This window comes from Theropithecus gelada, chromosome 8 (genome assembly GCF_003255815.1).
Source record: "Theropithecus gelada isolate Dixy chromosome 8, Tgel_1.0, whole genome shotgun sequence".
Classification (NCBI taxonomy): Eukaryota; Metazoa; Chordata; class Mammalia; order Primates; family Cercopithecidae; genus Theropithecus; species Theropithecus gelada.
In genome coordinates this window covers 38,160,737-38,184,431 of record NC_037676.1, presented here as the reverse complement: position 1 = coordinate 38,184,431, position 23,695 = coordinate 38,160,737, and the positions used below count along the sequence as shown (strand labels likewise).

Genomic DNA, 23,695 nt, shown 5'->3' with positions numbered 1-23,695 from the left:
ATGAAATCAAAATGTCCTCTTAGAGAAAATCATTCAATCACAAAGGAGGACTATAAGAGAGCAAGGAAGGAAGGAACTATAAAACCATTTGAAAAAATTGACAAAATGGCAGTAGTAGGACCTTATCTTGAATGTAAATGGATTACATTCTCCAATTAAAGACACAGAATGGCTGAATAGATTAAAAAAGAAGATGCAACTATATGCTGCCTGCAAGAGACTCACTTCACTGGTAAGGACACAAACAACTGAAAGTGAAGGGATGGAGAAGGATATTCCATGCAAATGGAAACCAAAAGAGTGAAGGAGTAGCTATACTTAGATAAAATAGAACTGGAATTTAAAATCATAAAAAAGGACACACAGAAGGTCATTACATAATAAAGGGTCAATTCAGCAAAAGGATATACAATCACAAATATATAAGCACATACAATTGGAGCACCAAAATATATAAAGCAAATATTAATTAATTTAAGGGGAGAAATTGACTGCAATACCTTAATAGTAAAGGATTTTGAAATCCTACTTATGTCAAAGGACAGATCATCTAAACAGAAAGTCAACAAAGAAACATTGAATTTAAACTGTAACTCTAGACCAACATACCAACTCTGGACCCCACAGACATTCACAGAACATTCCCTCCAATAGCTGCAGAATACACATTCTTATCAGCACATAAAACATTCTCCAAGTTAGATAATATATTAGGCCACAAAACAAGTCTTAACAAATTAACAACTGAAATCATGTCAAGTAATGTTTTCTGACCATGATGGTGTAAAACTAGGAAACTTTACAAATATATGCAAATTAATCAAAATGCTCCTGAACAACTAATGAGTCAATGAAGAAGAGACACCTGCACTCCTCTGTTTATGGAAACACTATTCAAGATAGCCAAGATATAGAGTAAACCTTAGTGTTTATCAATTGCTGCAAGGATAGAGAAAATGTCATATATATACATAATGGAATACTACTCAGCCATAAAAAAGAAATCTGTCATTTATGGCAAAACATAGAAACCTGGAAACCCATGGATGTGGAACCTGTAGATATGGAGGACAAATTGTATTTCCAAACAGCTAGATGAGAGGATTCTGAATGTTCTTACTGTAAAGAGATGATAAATATATGAGGAGATAAATACACTAAATACACTCATTTTATTTTTTATGCAATATACATACATATTGAAACATCACACTTATGCCATAAATATGTACAATTATGTGTCAATTATAAACAAAAATAAACAGATATGAATGCTTTTAAGCATTCCAATTTTAAAACATTGTCAGACTGGATATTTTTTAAAATACAAGAACCAACTGCATACTCTGTACATCAGATACACCTTAAATATAAGGAAATATGCAATGGAAGTAAAAGAATGAAAAAAGATACTCCGTGAAAAGACTAACTTAAAAAGCTGCCAATAAAAAAAAAGCTGCATGGCAATATTACTATCACAAAATCAGAATTCAAAATTAAGAGTATTACTAGAGACAACAACATGAATTGCATAATGATAAAGAGCCAATTCATTAGGAAAACATAACAGTCCTAAAGATGCATGCACTAAAATATAACTCCAAAATACATGAAACGCAATTAACATGTCTAAAACAAGTAACATAACAACAATAATAAAACACAACAGTTGGCAATTTCAACAGGTCTCTCTCAAGAATTGATAGAACAAGAGGAAAAAACAAGAGTTCAAGAACACTATCAACAAATGACTTAATTAACATCTATATACTCAGCAACTGCAAAATACACATGTATATATTTAGTACACACAGAACATTCAACAAAGTATATCATAGGCTTAACCAACTCAAGAAAATAATTTCAAAAATTGAGATTACATAAATATGTTCTCTAGTCACCATTGAGAAATCAATAAGGAAAAAATGAGCTAAAAAACACCAATATTTGGATTTAAACAGGCTTCTACATAACCTATAACTCAAAATAGAAATCAAAATAAAAATTTGAAAATATTTTGACCTGAAATATAATGAAGACACAACATAAAATATGTGGAATGCAGCTAAAATTGTACATAGGACAAACTTATACTTTTAAATGCATTAGAAAAGAAGATTAAAATCAATGATCTAAACTTTCACCTGAAGAAGGTAAAAGAAAGCAAATTAATAAAATGTGCAATCAATGAAATAGAAAACAGAGATGTAATAGGGAAAAATAACAAAGTCAAGAGCAGTTCTGGAGAGATTCTTAAATTAATTAAGTAGATAAACTCTCCACAAGACTGATGAGAGGAAAAAAACCTTACTATTTTAAGGAATGAAAGAGGGGACATAACTATAGATCCTACAGACATAAAAAAGAATATTATAAACAACATTAGGCCACAAGTCTAATCATTAAATAAAATGGATAAACTTTAAAAAAAAAAATACAGTGTCTGAAAAAAACCTATCCCAACAATAAATGGAAAATTTGAATAGTTCTCTATTAAATAAATTGAATCTGTAATTTAAAATCTTGCCCTCGCCAAAAAAAAAAACAAAAACAAAAACAAAAAAATCTCCAGTCCCAGAGAGCTTCACTGGTGAATTTTGACAAACATTTAACTGAAAATCTAAACAATTTTTTCAGATTATTTCAGAAAATGGAAAATGAGAGAACCTTTCTCTAATCATTTTTTCAAGCCTCATACCAAATTCTAATAAGGGAATCATATTTGCCTTTAAGACCTATGCCTAAGGGTCCTTCAGAAGCTGCCTCTCTGTCTTCTGGGCTTGACCTTGTGGGTCACTTGGCCAAGGGACAAGAGAAAGGTGGGCGGGCGGGGGTAGAGGGAAAGGCCTGGATGGGAAGTTACAATCCCTGACACAAACAGTCCTCCCTCAAGCCCAGACCGGGGTCATGGGGAGGATGAGGAGGGCAGCTATCTGGATATATTGGACCTGTGTGCAGTCAGCCAAATCCCACGAGAAGGACGAGAAGGACCAGAAGGAGGAACACGGTACACTGCCCAGATTCTGGGGCCCCAGGCAGTACAACAAAGGGGGTGGCATGGGGCGGGGGGCACAGGGGCAGGAGTCGTGGAAAAGCTGCAGAGAAGACAATTGGGAAGAGCTCGTGCAGAGTCAGGTGGGGGTGGGGACAGCTGAGATGAGTTTGGAGGACTGTTTTCAATTAAGGGCCCTGCAGCTGCAAAACTGCGGTCGCCGGGGGTAAAGGAAAGGGAAGAAAAAAAAATGAACACACTGGCATGCAAATTGATCCACACTCAATTTATTGTTTCTTTCAGCTGTGACCACGGAAGGAACGACAGAATTTTCATTTCTTAGCGAGACTCTCGATGTTATCCGTTGCCTTCTGAAGGAACCACTAGTTACTGTAGAAGAGAACAAAAAACACGTGCTCAAAGTATTGACAGCAATCTCCCTCCCACTGTACAAGCAGCTGGGGTACTGCCAAGTGGAAAATTCATGTGGCACCAAAAAAAGAATTATTGAAAGGATGTTTACAATTTTGCCTGTGAAATTATTTGACCACGAGCCACTTATTTACTTTGTGCTTTTCTTTGATTTCTGAGGAACCATCATATTTAATCAGAAGTACTTGCAAATGAAAAAATTAAAACTATTTCATATAAAATGAAATGTTTATGAATTTAACAATTAAGTTAATGTATTTACATATTTTAGACATTTAAATTCACATTAATTTTCCTTTTTGCATACCTTGCAGCCAATTATTTTGTGTGTGTGTGTGTGTGTGTGCGTACGTGTATGTGTGTGTAACAGTATTTTGGCCTTTTGGTCTTTGGAAGTTCATAGACCTGAAGCAGTGTAGCCTATGCTGCCTAATGAATAAAATGGTCACAATTACAGATTTGTTTTATAAACAAATTTACAGATCTTCCATCTTATTAGGTACAACTCTAATTCTAGTCTATCAACAAGAGCAAGTTCTCAATAAACTTAAGAGAACTTTACTAAACTGAAAACAAAAAAAACCAAACTAAGTTATTTAAATACTCATTAGTAACAAGATTAGTAAAGATTGGTCATTTGAACATAGGTCATTTAGGCTGGACATGATGGCTCACGCCTGTAATCCAAGCACTTTGGGAGGCTGAGTAGGGGCAGATCACCTGAGGTTAGGAGTTCAAGATCAGCCTGGCCAACATGGCAAAACCCCGTCTCTACTAAAAATACAAAAATTAGGTGGGCATGGTGGCATGAGCCTGTAATCCCAGCTACTCAGGAGGCTGAGGCAGGAGAATCACTTGAACACGGGAGGCAGAGGTTGCAGTGAGCTGAGATCGCACCATTGCACTAGCCTGGTCAACAGAGCAAGACTCTGTCAAAAACAAACAAACAAAAAGAATAAAAGAAAGATAGATTATTTATTGGTGCAGTACTTTAACCAATTCATCTACCCAATCCATACTTAGGAATTAATTGTGTATTCTGAATTTTATTTTAATTTCATACATGTATTCATTTTTAAGAAATACCTTCTAATATACTTACCTACTGCTTTGTGTTTGGGTACTTTCCTGTGATTTGGATCTAAGTAAATAAGGAAACAACATTTTTAGGTTGTTATAATACAACCTGTCAAAGTTATGTTGTATTTATTTGTTATGGCAATTTCTTCCTCTTTCCCTTCAAAGTTGTACTAAAAAAGAAGTATTTGCCAAATTTCTACCTCTTTTCCATTTTCTTTTTTTAGAGATAGAGTTTTGCTTTGTCACCCAGGTTAGAGGGCAGGAATATGATTGTGGCTCACCACAGCCTCAACCTCCTGGGGACTCAAATGTCCTCCTGCCTCAACCTCCCAAATATCTAAGGCTACAAGCATGCACCAACATGCCTAGCCAATTTTTTCTATTTCTTTGTAGAAATGGGATTTCAGTTTGCTGCCCAGGCTGGTCTTGAACTCCTGACCTTCTAATTGGAGGAACTCCAGTCCTCCCACCTTGGCTTCCCAAAATGCTGGGATTATAGCATTTTGTCATGTGAGCCACCACATCCAGTCTTTTCCATTTTTATATCCACAGATTCCTTATTTCTAATCCCCCAACTAAAAGAATGGGAGAGAAAAATAATGAACCGAAGACAAAGTAATCAAGATTAATTCACAGAGAAGACAATACAATATGATTGAGAGTCTTCAGTGATAATGTATAATTTCACTTCTCCCGTCCTTTCCCTACCTTTGCTCTTTGATATCTTCAAAACTTAGTGTTGATTTTTCCTACAACTCTGACCATGAAACATTCTTATTTAATATAATTAGTTATCTCCCAAACCAATAAAAAGATTTGTATTTATAGTCGTATGAGTCTACTGACATATACACCCATTAAATTTCTGGCTTTAAAAAATGTATATATTGTTTCACTGTATTTACCCAAGGAATTGGCTCTACCAACATCTCCCACTGGCTTCCCAATGGCAACAAAAGTACTAAAAATATAAATGTAAAAGGAACAGAAATACAAGAAAATACAGTGAATGCTACAACAGTAAAGGACAGCAATTATGTCTGCTTAGCCTACTAAATTTAAATGAAAGAATAATCACAGAATACCTTTCTGGGTATGCTAAACACAAAGTTAGAATAACGGGTTAACATTTCAAATTATACTCCCCAAATCCAGTGTATATTATCCTATAGATGATGCCCTTGTCTATCCCTCAATCTAGTTGAATTGATTACTTTTAAAGAGGATGATTATGATATGATTATGGCATATTTTATGAGGAGAGATCATGTAAGGGGACAATTAGAGTAGTAACACCACTAAGAATTATATGTGCACGTGTGAACTTCAAGAGTAACCACTCATTCGTTAAGCAAGTATTTGTTGAGCATTAACCCTGCAAGATGCTACCTATAAATAGGTAAGGAAAATAAACATGGACATGACCATCAAGTGATTTCAGAGCCTAAAAGGAGAGCAATGCTTCCAGGTGAGCAGAAGATTGGGAGAATTGCAGTGTTTGAGCACTTTATTACAACTCCCTTGGAGATAGTGACAGAGAATGGAGACCAAACATAACTTAGAGAAAGTAACTGATGTCTGTAAAAGGGTGCTTATGCTAGGAGACATGCAAGAACAACAGAAAGGATAAAGGAGACAGAAATACTATAGCTTTCCTAATGGATGGGGTGCCTTCATTGGGGAAAATAGAAACCAAATAATGTTGTGGTGTAGCCTAGAAAATTTAATCTATGTGTATAAAGGATATTTTGGAATAGTAGTGGGTTGAATGTATCTCAAAGAGGTCACTATAAGGAAAAATACTAGGCAATACAAGAAAATGAAAACTCTACAATGGAGAAACCATGACGAACATAGCAGTAAATATTTGATAACTTCAGAAGGATCACAAAGCCACAACTGTGGGGTGTAGGAAACGAAAAGCTTCTCTAAACAAGTTCAGAGAACCCTTGTTAACACATGTGTGGCACATTGAGGGTCTGTGGGAAATGCAGAATTTTAGTGTGTTTGTAATACTGTCTCCCAACTCTTCCTAAGTGGAAATAATCATTCACTCAGTTGTTCACATTGAGTTTTTGTGGGTGTAAATGCAACCTGCAAAAGTACTATTTTCCCTTTGTGTATCCCAGAATAAAGGATGCAAAATGTTCAGCTTATGATTTAGTTTCACAAAGTAATTATAAATTCTCTTATTAAATTCCACTAGCTTATTTCTTATGTACCACAAGAGTAGGTAATCAATAAAAATTTAGTCAATTGAAGAAAAAAGATTAATGGAATTTAATGCTTGTTCTAGAATGGGAAATATTAATAAGTTGGGTTTGGTGTAGACTTTATCAATTGTGGCTGCTCAAAAAATGTTGAGCAATTATTTGTGAATTATCAACTTTCTCATTCTGAATTTTCAACATACTTATTTATAACTAACACTTTCTATCTTGCTTACCTGCTAGTATATGCTTGGGTACTATCTTCTGATTTGGATCTAAAAATAAATTAAAAACAATATCTATTAAATATTGTCAAAAATAAATTTAAAACACTATCTAAAAGTCAACACTAAGAGCGTGCCTACTTTGAGAATGAAAAGCAGGCCATTTTACAGCACCAAAACTAATTATTTAAATATTTGGAGCATGCAAATAAATAGCATTCTTTTTTACTCAAACACCAAATGCAACATATGGTACAAAATGTAAATTCTCTAGCAGAGAAGAGTATCAAGATAGTAGGTTTTTCAAATGACTTTGAAGTTAATATAAATTTAACTGTAAATGTCTAAACCTGTCCTTCAGCCTCCAAGTTAGTTTTGTATTTGTTAATACACAAATTGCAGCATTTTGTAAATTAAAACTTACATTTACTTCTGACCAGTTTGGCAGACTGGAAATAGGAAAACTTATCCTTTCTATTAGATACATAGAGAAAAGCTGAAGAAAACAAAAACATATACATAACTAAGACTGACAGTCACAAAGTGTTTTCCTTCTATCATTTAAAAAAAATAAAGAAATTAGAAGCTCAGAGGGAAAACAAGAGCTAAAGCTGAATTACTTATACCCTAAAAGATGTGGTTTTCATTAACACTAGCTTGGAAGGAGTTGAGGGCATGGATCTTGACACGTTAGAAAGCTGGAATGGAGCTGTTTTCCAAGCCTGGTAGTCTTTAATGAAAATAATAAAACCTATGACCACTGCACTTCAGAACACAACTAGCAAATTTTCTCAGCCAAGTGAAAAGAAAAGGATTATCTAGAGATGCAGGAATCACAGGCCTGCACCATGCAATGCAGACCTCAACTGCTCAGTTCCACTACCCGTAATGGAAAACATTACGACATTCATGCCCCAGGAGAAGCAAACCTGAAATTCTCTCATCCTCCCAATGCATGCCTCTACAACTCAGGGCATGCAGAATTTCCATGAGAACAATCACTGCCCTTGAGGGTGGACTTACCAATCTAAATTGCAAAACAAAAATTCACACATCAAGATCAACAGATAATATAAAAATCTTCAAAATAGAAATATTTAGGATCTCCACACAAATCAAGGCAGGAATGAAGCAAAAAAAAAATAGCTATTAAGAAAATGGAGGATTTGGAAACTGATATAAGGAAGTGAAACAATGTCAGATAGAGAGGTAGAAAGGCGTAACACATGAAGACCCCAGTTAATGCCGGGTGTGGTGGCTCATGCCTGTATTCACAGTACTTTGGGAGGCCGAGGCGAGTGGATCATGAGGTCAGGAGTTCAAGACCAGCCTGGCCAAGATGGTGAAACCCTGTCTCTACTAAAAATATAAAAATTAGCCAGGCGTGGTGGCAGGTGCCTGTAATCCCAGTTACTCGGTAGGCTGAGGCAGGGAATTGCTCGAACCCAGGAGATGGAGGTTGCCGTGAGCTGAGATCACACCACTGCATTCCAGCCTGGGCAATGGAGCAAGACTCCGCCTCAAAAAAAAAAAAAAAGGAAAGAAACATGGAGGTTAAAATGAGAAGACCCTCCTAAATATAATCATTTCTAATGGAGAAAAGAGAAAGAATGAGAAAGAGTCAATAATTGAAGACATAATGACTGAATTAATTTTTTAGATTTAATGACCTGAGTCCTGATATCTAAATACTATACTGAATCCAGAGCTGGATAAATAATAACAAATTCTATCAGAACATATAATCATAAAATAACAAAACATTCAAGAAAAAAAGGAAATCTTAGAAGCCACCTAGAAAAAAACACATTAATTGAGAGGGGAATAAATAATGATACTGACAACTAAGGTCTCATCAATGACCATACATGGCACATTACAACAACAGAATATTACAAGACACTTGCAGAAAAGTCCTTCTCAGCTAGGAGAAACCATTTGAGCTATCATTCAAAATTGAGTGTGGAATAAAAACAGCATGTTTAGGCATTTAACACAAAATGTTGATAATACAGAATCTCTAAACTGAAACTAAAAGGGTTGTACTTGAGAAAAAAGGAAACTAGGCCCATAATGAAAAATCAGTGGATTCAACAATAAATAGTGAGAGCAAAGCCACTGATAAACATGTTTTAAGATCCTAGCAGGTATTAATTTAATATAAAAATGATAATGATGATAATAATAATAATAATAATAATAATGGAGGGTAGGATTCTGTAGGTAAAAACCTAGAAGAAGCTAAAAGCCAAATGACAATAATATAGGAGAGTAATGTTTAGAGTTTGCTGATAAATTCTCAAAGATTCTTCTGGGTTGCTTAGGAAAAGACTGGAAATATTGAAAGAATTTAGACATTTAAAATAATTACACTAAAGTGGTACTAATGTGACCCATACTGGTGATGGGAACAGATGGCAGAGAAATTCTAGGCAGAGAAGGGTGGGTCTCTGGCAAAAGTGCCACCCTCAAGCTGAAAAGCCTGAAACCACAGCCCAAAGAGAGAACTTCTATCCCTGTTTTCCTTCTCAAATGTCGCCTTTTCCTAAACCACCCACGGCCCCACCCCGCCCGTTCTGGGCCTATAAAGACCCCAGACTCAGCTGGCAGAGAGGAGAGGCAGCTGGATGTCTTGTCCGGGACTACAGCTGGAGGTCAGAGAGAAGTGGCTAGACTTCAGAGGGACAGTTTGATGGCATAACTTCAGAGAAGAGTCCAGCCCAAGGTGCCTGGACTTGAGGGGAAGATTTCCTGCCCATTCCCTTTTCAGCTCCCCTTCCCGCTGAGAGCCACTTTCATTATTCAATAAAATTCCTCATATTTATCATCTTTCAATTCATTCATGCAACAAGAGTTTGGGAGCCACAAGTGTGGATTCAAAAGGCTGTCACACTGTCCCTTTGCCCTCACTGGCAGAGAGCAGCCGCCTCACTAGAAAAGGCAGAGGGCCTACTGAGCTGTTAACGCTTAAGCCATCTAAGCTAAAAGAGCACTGTAACACGCCCCTGGGGTTTTGGGAGTCACAGGCACTCCGCATGGATGCTGCTGCAGGGCGTGCACAGAGTTCGCTCCTGCCAGCGCCCAAAAGTGCTGGCTCTGGCTCCTGCACCTGCTCACCTGCATGCTCCTTCCCGAGTGGTAGAACGCAGTGGGTTCCAGTGAGTGGAGTTTGATCCCGCCCAGCCAGGGTTGAAATGGACGGCTGGTTCCAGCACTCCTGCACTCCAGCAGTTCCCACCTCATTCACCCACGCGCTCCCTCCGATAAGGAGTCAGGTGGCTGAGTAAAGGAGGCACCCCTGTCATGATTCCCCTGAAGGGGTCAAGGAAATACCCTGCTTCACTGGAATTCATTCCACCTCTCTGCTTTCGTTGGCCTCAACAACCTTTCCACTGACGTCCCACCAGTTAAAGATTACTCAAAAAATAAATGACATGAAAACCATGGTGGATGTTATATCACTCAAGCACAACCACCATGTCAAATGATGTTACCAAAATTCAAATGAATAGTTATTCTAAAATGATTCCCTGGTGCACGCTAAGCCAGAAGGCTAGACCAGTGGTTTAACATTCCAAATTAAACGATGTCTATTGAAATGTACATTTTCCTATGGGTGATGCTATCACCCCTCACCAAATGGAGGTAAAGAGCCCTGGGAGAGATGAATTACGTTAACGGGGTTTCAGGATGAGAGATGATATATTGAGCAAAGAAGAAATGGAGGAAGCGACAACATCATCATGGATATATGGATGTGTGTGCATGCATGCATGTGCACAAATGTATATAGATTTTTCTATGTATCTTTGTGTTTGTGTTTTTGTTTAGTTGCCTCTGTGTGAAGATCAAAGGTAATCATTCATTCATTCCTTCAACAATATTTATTGATCACTTATAATACAAGCCGAGCACTCTGCTACGTGCTAGCTATGCAATGCTGAGCAAGATAGACACGGGCTTTATTATCTGAGATGACAGAATACAGTAAGAGAAAAGGCTCCCTGAGGCTTGCTGGGCCTGATCCCTATATGGTAACTCCCTTGGTCACAATAATAAGAATGGACATGATAATAAAAATCAACATTTTAAAGACGAACTCATGACTCCAAAGTGTCACTGTAAGGAAGAAGAATAATGAGACAGATTAGAAATGAGAAATGCAGGCATTCTTATTGAAGAGGTAAATTTCTTCTGGAACAAAAGAAATCATACAACCTCCTTGTGCAGCTTAGAGTTTGCCCTGTGGATTTGGATGTGTTTGGGAACAGCAGTGGGCTTGGAGGAACCTAGCAAGAAAAACACCAGCCCCCTATAAATGTATATAAAAACTATAACTCAGAGACGGAGCAGTAAAAACGTCAAAGCATTTTGTATCTGCAGAAGGACCCAAAACCCACAATTGCTGAGCGCGGGGAAGTAAAGACTTAGTAGATGATTATAAAAAGACATCCACCTTTCAGGAAATGGAGGGGAACCTAGTAATACTGAGAGGCTATGAAAGATGTGGAATTTTTGTTTCTTTGTGATGCTTTTTTATTTTCAACAAATGCTTCCCAAGTGACCTATGTGAGCATTCACTCAGTTATTCACCAGCATACATATTAGTTTCTAGTTGTACCATCTCCAAATAAAAAGGTAAACTTCCCCTTCGTGTACTCCAAGAAAAAGAATACAAAAAGATCCTTTTTATGAATTAGCTCCTTAAACATTTCACCAAAAATGTTTTCCTTTGTTTCTCCAAAATAATCTCCCAACACATATTAACTAAACTGCAGGAAAGAAGATATTGTCTTATTTAGACAAATACTCACAAGTTGCTAGATCAGCAAATAGCTTGTTTTAAGGTATAGTACTTTACTAATTGTGGCTACTCAGTTAATAGTTAGCAAGTCATTATTAATTATCAATTTGTTCATCTCAATTTTTAACACATACTTATTACTTTTAAAAATGCCTCCTAATTAACTTACTTGCTAGTATCAGCTTGACCGCTGCTTTCTGATCTGGTTCTAAAAGAAAGCGAAAAAATAATGCTTCCTCATTAATACTAAACAAAAATGTGCTTCCACAATGAATGTCAGATAATTTTATAAACTGTGTTAATTATTTGATACCAAGAATCACCACTAACAAATAATTTCAAAAGACTACTAAATTAGCATATGCAAACAAGTAAAGTTTTTATTCATATGCAATGTCCATAAAAGGTATAAATTTCAAATCTTCAACTAAGCAGAGGAACAAGAAAACAGATTTGTTTTTCTCTTTTTCACTTTCCAGCACAGAATATATGCTTCATTTTAAATGCCTGATTCTGGCCTTCAGAGTCTGTACATTGATAAATACATTGCTATAGCTTGTGATTCAAAATCCACACTAATATCAAGAAGACTGAGCTGATGGGGAGGTATGGTAATTTCCCCTCCTATCCTACACATAGAGAACTAGTGCAAAAACAACACATACTATTTACTAAACCTTTACAAGAAAAAAGGCCATTTCTAGTGATAGTTAGAGAGAGAGAAATGAAAATGCAAAAGGTAAATACAAAGTAAATCTGAATGGCTTGGGGGTACATAATTCAGTTTCATAAGCCACATCAGCTTATCAAGAGTTGAGACTTCCTAGAAAGATGAAGCTGACCTCCTTCTCTAAACCTGGAAGCCCTGAAAGGCAGGGATAGTAAAAGCTGTGGCCACTAGACACAGAGATGCATTAGGGAAACTGCTTCAGAAGTAGAGATAAAAAATCAACACCAGGAGGCATGGGAACCCTGAGCACCTAAACTGGTTTAGGAATTTGGATGGAAAAATCACACAGAGAAACAGGAGTCTTAATTCTTCACACGTATATGATAAGGACACCAATCCATGCTTCCCATGAATTCCAGAGCAACAGTTAATGTAAAAATTTATCAACACAGGAGGGTAAAACATGACCTCCACAAGGAGTCTTCTGCAAAGCACAGTAGGTTTGTTTACACCAGCATCACCACAAACAAGTGAGTAATGCATTGCTGTCCGATGTTGTGATGGCTACAACATCACTAGGCTATAGGAATTTTTGCCTTCCTTGTAATCTTATGGAACCACCATCATACATGTGGTTTCTCCTTTACCAAAACATTGTTATGAAGCACACGGCTCTGTAACACCAGCTGGGTAACTTCTAGGCCCTATACATTCTTTTTCTGTACTAATTATATATATCCTATCTCATTTTAGAATCAGCTATTTTATTCCTTGTTTCCTCAGAAGAGACTTCCAGTAAACATTTATTAAAGAAAGGACTAATTTATTAGAAACTAAATTTGACTGTATCTTAGCAGTCTGGATTTTAGTGCATTGCTTTACCAATTGACATTGTTCAAAAATATTTAGAAATAAATTGCGAATTATCAATAAATTCTTAATTTTCAACATGTATCTTAAAAACATCTTCTAACCTACTTACCGGCTGGCATATGTCTGAGTGCTGCCTTCTGAGATGGATCTAAAAAAAAAAAATTGAAAGCGATGTCTCAAGTTAGCACTAAGAAAACTTGCCAACTTCATGAATGAAAATCAGGCCATTTTATAATTAGTATTATCTCTTTAAAAGATTAACTACTGATAAATAAAATGATGTCCAAAGGTCACTGAACATAGATGCAAATAAATAACATTTTCATCTACCCCATACCTCATCCATAAGAAGGGCACATTTCAAATCCTGCAATGAGGAGAGTATCCACAAAACACAGATTTGCTTTTTCTGAACATAGAATATAGATTTGTTCAGAAAAAACACAGATTAGCTATTTCTAAACATAGAACATAGATTTGACTTTGAATGATTCTCACCTTCATACCCCAACTTTTGGTTTTTTTATTCATTGTTAAAAAAAAAAAAAAAAGACAATATTTTGTAAATTAAAACCTATACTGCCCCCTAGGCAATCTAGCAGAGTGAGCTGGCACAACAATTTTCTCTTTCCATTCCTTGCATAGAGGAGTACTGAAAAAAAAATCACACACACAAACATTTGATACACAACTGAGGCTCACAGCAAAGAAAGACTCTCCTGTTGCCAATAAAAATGATAAAACTGAGAGCTCACAGAGCAAACAGGAGCTGAGGCTGAATGACTTCAGAAGTATCTAAACCTACAGTGCTGCCAGTCATAGGAAATACATCACATACAATTACGTACAGTACAAAATACATGATAATGATAATAATAACTGGTTTGGGTTTATGTGTTTACTATCCTATCGTTTTGTTTGTTTGTTTGTTTTTTGAGGTGGAGTCTCACGCTGTCTCCCAGGCTGGAGTGCAATGTCGAGATCTCGTCTCGCTGCAACCTGCGCATCCCGGGCTCAAGCTATTCTCCTGCCTCAGACTCCTGAGTAGCTGGGATTACAGGCATGTGCCACCACGCCTGGCTACTTTTTATTATTTATTTATTTATTTATTTATTTATTTATTTATTTATAGTAGAGACAGAGTTTCACCATGTTGACTCGGCTAGTTTTGAACTCCTGACCTCAGGTGATCCGCCCGCCTTAGCCTCCCAAAGTGCTGGGGTTACAGGAGTGAGCCACCACGCCAGGCCTATACTATCCTTTTTTATCACTATTTTAGAGTGTACTCCTTTTGCTTATTTAAAGAAAAAAAAAAGTTAACTGTAAAACAACCTCAAGCAGGTCCTTCAAGACGTATCCGGAGGGTGGCATTGTTATCCTGGCCGATAACATGATGACAGCTCAAGGTCTATCATCGCTTCTGAAGATCTCCCACAGGACAAGATGTGGAGATGGAAGACAGTAATATTGGTCGTCTTGACCCTGCATAGGCCAAGGCTAATGTGTTTGTTTGTGTCTTAGTTTTTAACAAAAAAGTTTAAAAAGAAAAAAAAAATTAAGACAAAAAAGCTGATAAAGAGATAAAGAAAGAAATTTGTACAGTGTGTTTGTTTTTGAGCTGTTATGACGAAAGTCAAAAAGTTTTATAAAATTAAAAAGTTTATCAATTTGAAAAGTTATAGTAAAATGTAAGGTTAATTTATTATTGAAGAAATAAATTTTTAAGTAAATTTAATGTAGCCTAAGTGCACAGTGTTTATACAGTTTATAGTAGGACTCAGTAACATCCTCGGCCTGCACATTCACTCACCACTCACTGACTCACCCGGAGCAACTTCTAGTCCTGCAAGTTCCATTCATTGTAAGTGCCCTATACAGACATATCATTTTTTATCTTTTATATCATATTTTTATGGTACCTTTTCTGTTACAATACATAAATAGCCAATCAGTTACAGTTGCTTACAGTACTCCATATGATAACATGCTGTACAGGCTTATATATATAAGGTTATAGGATATAACCTAGGTATATATTAGGCTATACCATCTAGGATTTTGTAAGTACACTCTGTGATGTTCACACAGTAACACAATCACCTAACAGTGCATTTCTCAGAATTATCCTTGTGTTAAGCGACTCATGACTGAATTAGTGTACTGCTTGGGTAAACAACAAATGGATGGAATTTTATAGATTGTGACAGAAGTCATGAATCTAGATGTATAAATTTCTACAATAATTATGGGTTTGGGAGAGCCAATTACATTGACCTAATCGTCCTGTTCTTTTAATCATCAATAAATTGCATTTTGTCCCTATTCATCCTACTTATGTTTATTTTATTTCTTTTTTTTTCTTTTTTCTTTTTTTTCTGGAGTTCACTGGTGATCATGGCTCACTGCAGTCTTGAACTCCTAAGCTAAAGCAATCCTCCCACCTCAGCCTCGCAAGTAGCTGGGATCACAAGCTCATGCCACCATGCCTGGCTACTTTTTTAATTTTTAATTTTCAGGTGCTCCACACACCTCAGCCTCCCAAAGTGCTGGGATTACAGGCATGACCCAACACACACAGCCCCTATTCATATTTTTTAACTATAACTTCAGTTCTCACTATTTTCTAACAGTCTGTGAACTCGACTCCATATTCCCTGACACTTAACTACCCATCTTCAATTTTGTAAAAGTCCGAGACCTTATTTCTTCAAATATTGACTCTTCCCCACTCTAAATTTTCTGTCTCTGAATTCTTTTGTTTCTTAACTGGTCTTTTATATGTTATTATTCTGTTTATGTTGTATTCTGAGTGATTTCCCTAAACAATTTAAAAATAAGAAAATCTTTTTTCAGCTCCTTTATTTATTGTTTAATGGATTCCATTTGTTTTTCAACTTCTATGCAGATCCTAAGCATTTTTTTGAGGTTTTTCAATTACCTGTATTTCTTTAGATTGCTTTGGCTGTTGGCATTACCACCGTTAGTGGCTTTTTTTTTTTGTAAGGTTAAGTAGCATTGATTGTCTCATGAGAATTCTACATATTTTACTTTGCACAGTAGGTTTGCTTACACTAGCATCACCACAAACAAGTGAGTAATGCATTGCTGTCTGATGTTGTGTTGACTACAACATTACTAGGCTACAGTAATTTTTCACCTTCATTATAATCTTATTGAACCACCATCATACATGTGGTTTATCATTTACCAAAACATTATTATGCAGCACATGGCTCTATAACACAAGCTGGGTAACTTCTAAGCACTATAAATTCTTTTTCTTTACTAATTATACATGTCCTATCTCATTTTAGCATCAGCTATTTTATTCCTTGTTTCCTCAGAAGAGACTTCCAGTAAACATTCATTAAATGAAGAAAGGACTAATTTATTAGAAACTAAATTAGACTATATATTAGCAGTCTGGATTTCAGTGCATTGCTTTACCAATTGATGTTCAAAAAAAATTGAGAAATAAATTGTGCATTATCAATTAATTCTTAATTTTCAACATGTATCTTAAAAACACCTTCTAATCTACTTACTGGCTGGCATATGTCTGAGTGCTACCTTCCGATTTAGATCTAAAAAACAAAATTGAAAATGTCTCACGTTAGTACTAAGAAAACTTGCCAACTTCATGAATGAAAATCGGTCCATTTTATAATCAGTATTTTCTCCTTATAAGACTAATTATTACTAAATAAAATATTGTCCAAAGGTCAATGAACACAGATGGAAATAAATAACATTTTCATTTACTCATATACCTCATCAATGAGAAGAACACATTTCAAATCCTGCAATGAGGAGAGTATCAAAAACACCCCAATTTGCTTTTTCTGATCCCTTCTAAACACAGAATATAGATGTGACCTTAAATGTCTGATCCTGACCTTCAAAATCCAACTTTTGGTTTTTTATTCATTTTTAAAGAAAAGACTACCTCTGAGGCCAGAGTTTTAATAGCACTGACTTAGAAGGAGCTAAAGCCCCAGGCCTTCGGATGCAGAGATGCTGTAAGTGAACTCTTTAACTAAACCAGGAGCCAGAAGGGACCAATGAAACAGGAATAATAAAATTTCTGACCAGTGACTTTTGGAATGCAAGAGGGAAATATGCATAAACAGAGAGAAAAAATGCATCAAGAAGAGAAGTAGGACTCCCAAGTGTCCAAAAAGTGCAGTTTTAGGACCCCAGTTCACACCCCCACAAATTCTTGAACACCATGCATAGTAAATTTTTAAAAATATTTTTTCTTTAAGAAAGAAAAAACTAAACAACTGGTATGGTTAGGCTTCGTGTCCCCACCCAAATCTTACCTTAAATTCTAATCCCCATAATCCCCACGCATCGAGAGAGACCAGGTGGAAGTAATTGAATCTTGGTAGTAGTTTCCCCCATGCCTTTCTCGTGATAGTGAGTGAGTTCTCATGAGATCTGACGGTTTTATAAGAGGTTCTTCCCCCTCTGCTTGGTACTTCTCCCTCCTGCCGCCTTGTGAAGAAGGTGCCTTGCTTCCCCTTCGCCTTCTGCCATGATTGTAGGTTTCCTGAGGCCTTCCCAGTCATGCTAAACTGTGAGTCAATTAAACCTCTTTCCTTTATAAATTACCCAGTCTTGGGCAGTTCTGTATAGCAGTATGAAAACGGACTAATACAACAACCTACATATATGTCTTCATAATACAGCACACACAGAATTCTCATGGGAAACATCAAAGACACTGACAATAAAAGAGTCTATCATTACAAACCACTAAGAGTTAATGTCAACACTACACTAACACATGAATTCATGCAGCAAGTGCTACAAATGATTTGCTTAAAAAACGCTTTAATCTGAGAATATTTAGACTCCTCATAGAGATCTTTGCAGGAATGGAATCCATAAGTCTAAACCAGGACAGACAGGAAAGAAAAAATAGAGAAATAAAAGAGTGAGCTAAGAAAATTAATCAGAATGTGAGATGCAGAGATTAAAAATATGTGAAAGTTGCAAATACTAAAAGCATACTTCTAATTCTGGCCAAGATGGAGTAAGACTAAATTTACCCTCCTGCCAGAATGTCCAAAAATACAAACAAAATGTATGAAACAATTGATTTCACACATTGGCTACTAGACAGTGCAGTACAGTGAACTTTGAGAGAAGGAAACAAGGTGAGTTCTGTGATTGAGTCTTCTTATTGTCTAGGGAGAGTTTTCAAGCTGTAGTGCAGTGAGGGAAACTGAGGCAAATCTCAGTAGTCTCTCTGCTTGAGCTGAGAGAATTGGGGTCCTAGGAAGGGCAAGGAAGCTAGGGTTCACAGGGCAGAATACCACAGAAAAAAAGAAAATGTTTAGAAGGAATCCTGAGATTGGCGGAGGACCAACCCCCCAACCCCTTGCATCTTCTGCAAAGAACTGATGAACGCTTGCCAGTGAGGGAACTACCTGAGCCAGAGTAAAACCATTTATCCAAAATGAACAAAGGGAATAATTTCTTGTGCTCACAGAAGGACAGGAATAGTTTGAGTTCCTACTGCCTGAGTTGAATATATGGTAATTCAGAGTAAGATGGATAGAGTTACTCAGAATGGTACTGTCTTTTTATGGCTGACTATTCTGATCCTTCTTAACAAAGTTTAAAATCAATGGTGTAAGAATAATTTAAAATTTTTGGGCAAAATACACTATTTCCATATTTCTTAACATATATAAAAATTAATTCAAATTAGATATAGATCTAAAGGCAAAACCTAAAACTGAAACTTTTAGAAGAAATCACAGGAGAAAATCTGTGAACTTGGGTGAGGCAATTATTTCTTAGCTACAGCACCAAAATTGTGATCTATAAAAAAAGAAATTGATACATTGGTTTTACTAAACATTTAAAACATTTGCTGTTTAAAAGATTGTTAAAAGTATTAAAAAACAAGCCTTAGACCGAGATAACATGTTTGCAAATTACATATATAATGATGGACTTACATTCAGAACACTCAAAATACAACAAACCTATTTCAAAAATGATCAAAAGATTTGAAAAATATGATAAAAAGGAAAATAACCCATAATTTGAATAGACATTTCTCCAAAGAAGGTATACAGATGGCAAATAACCATATGAAACAAGTGTCAACATGATTAACCATTAGAGAAATTCAAATTAAAATTATAATGAGATACCACTACACAATATCAGAATTGGTAATGTTAAAAACAAATGAGACCACGTATTCACAAGGATGTGGAGAAACTAAAACTCTCATACACTAGTGGCTGAAATACAAGATGCCAAAACCACTTTGGAAAACATAGCTCTTCCTTTAGAATTTAAACATACACTTATTTTATTACCCAATTATTCTATTCCTGGGCATTAAACAAGAGAAGGAAAGCATATATTCACATAGCAACTTGTACCTGAAAGTTCATGTTAAATATAGTAAGAAATTCTTCTTCAAAGGTTTAGTTTGCTTAAGTTTGCTTGTTTTTTGTTCCCTGCTTTCAAGGCCAGACTTCTTTACTCACTGTGTCCCCCTGCCCTGGTAAACAACCTTCCTGCCAGTCCTTATCTATACAGCCCACATTCCACATCTGCTACCCACTCTGTAAATTACCTCTCCCATTGCAATGGCTAATCCTGCTGAAACTGATCTTCCTACCTTTCCATCAGTGTAACCGCATTCCTGCACTTTTCAAGTTAGTCAACCGGGTTCAGCTTAAATTGTGCGGTCCAAGTCCAGCCAATGGAGGCAGGACACAGTGGTAGGGACAAGCTGCATTAGAAATAAAAACCCCTGCTTTCCTTTGTTCAGGGTGCTCTCATGGCAACCAGACCTATGAGAAGCACCCTTTTGCAGAAGTAAATTTGCCTTGCTGAGAGATCCTTTGTCTCAGTGCTGGTTCCTCTTTGTGGCACCGAGCATTTGTTTCCAGCGGTTCACAACAGCTTCATTTATAACACCTATAAACTGGAAATAACCCAAATATTCATCAACAGATAAAGAGATTTTAAAAATTAAGGTAGATTCATACAGCTGAGTAATTCTCAGCAATAAAAAGGAACAAACTGTTGACACACACAAAAGCATGGATAAATATCAAAATAATTATAGTGATGTAAATAATCTAGACAAAGTACATACAATCATATGATATGATTTCATTTATATAAAATTCTACAAAAAGAACCGTAAACTGTAGTGACAGAAGCAGATTAGTAACAGTCTGGGATACCAGCCTGCAGCCTTTCGCCACCAGCACAGCCTCTCTCTACCTCCTTACCAGTGCGCGTGGGCACACAGAACCCTCACCACCCTGCCAGCATGCACAAATGGGGGAACCCCCACCTACCCTGCCTGCATGCACATATACATGGACCCACCACTGGCCCACCCCAGTGCTTTTGCTGGCAGCCCGCACTGGAGGGTTGTTGCCAGCAGACTGGGAATACTTTGGCCTCTCCAGTGCAGCAGAGGTTTAACCTTAAGGGGACAGAGAACAAAGACACATTAGAACATTATAAGGATCATATACCATGATCAAGTGGGATATATATTTGTGATGCAAGGATGGCTGAAAATACACTCGATAGTTACAGGAAACAAAATTCAACATATTTAATTAAAACTCGCAACAGTTCATCATAGAAGAAATACACCTCAACATAACAAAAGACCTGTATTACAAGCCCACAGCTACATTAAACTTAACAGGGAAAAGCTATCAGTAAAAGTTTTGGTCTAAGATCAAGAATAAAACAAGAAGCCCCTCTCGCCATTTCTATTCAGTGTAGTACTAGAAGCGCTAGCCACAGGAATTAGGCAAGAAATAAGAAAAAAAGGACATCCAAATTGAAAAGGAAGAAGTTGTCTCTGTTTTCAGATGATAATGACCTTATATCTAAAAAGCTTGACATTTGCTAAGGGAATAGATCTTAAGTGTTCTCACTACACACATAAAAAGAAGTGATTATATGAGGTGATAGATGTGTTAATTATAGTAATTGTGATAATCATTTTACAGCATATACATATATCAGGCAAATCATCAATTTTTGTTTGTCAATCATACCGCAATAAATCTAAGGGAAAAAAGATAATTGAACCTAGAATGAAAAAGTAGGATTCCAAAAGGAATTATGATTGTGGTGTTGGTAAACAAATCACATGATAAAATGTGCTAATAGTATACAGACACATAAGTGAATGCATACAAACACTAGCAAATCTGAATAAGATCTTTAGTTGTATTAAAAGTATTGTACCAATACCATTATACTGGCTGTGGAAATGCAGTGTTCATGTAAGATGTTATGATTGGAAAACGCTAGGCAAAGAGTACATGAGAGCCCTACACAATTTTCGCAACTTTTTGTCCATAAATTATTTCAAAACAAAACAATTTTAGAAAAGAAATGGTGAGTAAGACTGGGAAATACACTGGAAAATCCTAGTATTCACTGACTAAACATAAAGATGATAATAACAAAAATAACACTGACTTATTGGGAGAAATTTGAAAGTCAAATAACAAGCATTGAAAATGGAAGGAGTTAAGTGACTGAAGTCCTTGGGTTATTTCCAAGAAGACTATATGTAATGATTAAATTTAGACATTTTATAACATTAACTACAAATGCTAAAATTTAAAGAAAATCACTAAAACAAAAACAGAATACAAAAATGTCCAAATAGTTAAGGAAAAGAAAGAGAACAGAAAAATGAAATGATTCGAGAACAGCCTGGTCGACATGAAGAAACCCTGTGTCTACTAAAAATACAAAAAATTAGCCAGGCGTGGTGGTGCATGCCTGTAATACCAGCTTCTTGGGAGGCTGGGGCAGGAGAATCACTTGAACCTGGGGAGCTAAGGTTGCAGTGAGCTGAGATCGCACCTCTGCATTCCAGCCTGGGTAACAAGAGCGAAGTTTCATCTCAAGAAAAAAAAAAAAAGAAAGAAAGAAAAGTGAAACAAAGAAAACAGATTATAGAAAAAGAAAAAAGAAATACCAAAAAAGCATGGTAAACAGGAGAAAAATAGGATGGCAAATTTCAGCCTAAACATATGTCATCATGGATTAAGCATATGAGCATAACAAACTCCACTAGTGCATTTCATATAAAGACTGTTTATACCAGCTAAATGCAAAGACAGATTGAGAAAAAAAACAAAAAAAGATGTACCAAGTAAACATCATTTTTAAAGAGAAAGTTGATATAGCAATCTAAAACAGTGAAAATTGTATTTAACATACGATAAATAATGATTAAAGGAAAAGAAAATTTAACTAAAATAAACATTATGCATTTAGTCACTGCCTCGGAATATCTAAAGCGAAAGTTTCAACAATCAGAGGGAAAGCTACAATCCACTGAAAATTTTAGTTTGCCTCTCACAGAAGACAAAGTATCAAACAGACAGGAAAGAAAAAAAAAACAAACAGTATGTATAAAAATGGTTTGAAACATCACAATTTAAAAGTTTGTCCTAAAAACATTGGAGGACGCATATCAAGCTTACACATTTCTAAAAATTTACTTCATTTTTTGTTCCAACATTGAAGAGTCTAAATCACACAGACAAGTTTCTCAAAATAAGCTAATAAAATTAGAAAATTATTTTTAAAACAATGAAAATAAATCACATAATTGAAAACTAAAGACCACAATTGATTCATTATTTAAACAAGAAATCCTGCTAGATTTTTCAAATTTTTTAACTGAATGTCGACTATCATTTAAAAACCAGAGAGTATAAAGAAAATGACAGATACAAGGAGAAGATTTTTGCTATTAAAGTATTTCTTATTTTAGAAAATAAGAAACGCTGAAAATTAATAAAGAAAGCATTAAAATCAAGAAATCTAGAGTCACAACAGAGCAAAGGTAAAAAGACCAGAAAGGAGGAAAAAGAGCAAAACTTGATATAAAAAACAATAGAAATAGAGACCTCAATGAAACTGAAAGTTACATATTTCAAATTACTAATAAAATAAAAACAACTCTGAGCAGACTGCTCATGAAAAAGAAAAAAAAAAAGACAAAACAAACAAACCAAAATTGATAAGGAAATGCATCTGCAGAGAAAGTATAGCTATTTAAAATTATACATAAAACAATACTAGGTAGGTTATGGGATATGGATAATGCCACATGTATTAAAAACATGTAAAATACACAAACATTCAGTGTAGACATCCTCTACTGGGAGGCAAGGGGATCATACCAGAAGAAATTGCGGCTGCAAATACAACGGCTTCTTTTATAAGAGAAACAAGAAAAATATTAACATCTGTTTATTTCCCATGGTGGGCAAGAGGATGTTTGTCATGTTATTCTCATAGTGTTTGAATTATTTCTTGAAAAATAAAAATGTAATAATCTAAATTATAAATTTCCCTTCTGAAAATTTAACCCAAAGA

General features: G+C 35.8%; 1 protein-coding gene across 2 annotated transcripts in view; it reads right to left on the bottom strand.

The window, feature by feature from the left end:
* Positions 1-3,257: 3,257 nt before the first annotated feature.
* The window catches only part of ADAM32 (ADAM metallopeptidase domain 32), a 164,332-nt gene continuing 143,894 nt past the window's right edge, over positions 3,258-23,695 (bottom strand). The window contains exons 20-25 of one of the 2 annotated variants that reach the window (XM_025393909.1): positions 16,831-16,869; positions 13,395-13,433; positions 11,912-11,950; positions 6,951-6,989; positions 4,527-4,565; positions 3,258-3,382 (exon numbers count right to left, since the gene is read on the bottom strand). In XM_025393909.1, the coding sequence (XP_025249694.1) occupies positions 3,376-3,382; positions 4,527-4,565; positions 6,951-6,989; positions 11,912-11,950; positions 13,395-13,433; positions 16,831-16,869 (202 nt within the window). In that variant the 3' untranslated portion in view covers positions 3,258-3,375. The remainder of the gene's footprint in view (positions 3,383-4,526; positions 4,566-6,950; positions 6,990-11,911; positions 11,951-13,394; positions 13,434-16,830; positions 16,870-23,695) is intronic. The other variant, XM_025393910.1, reaches the window with a different exon arrangement.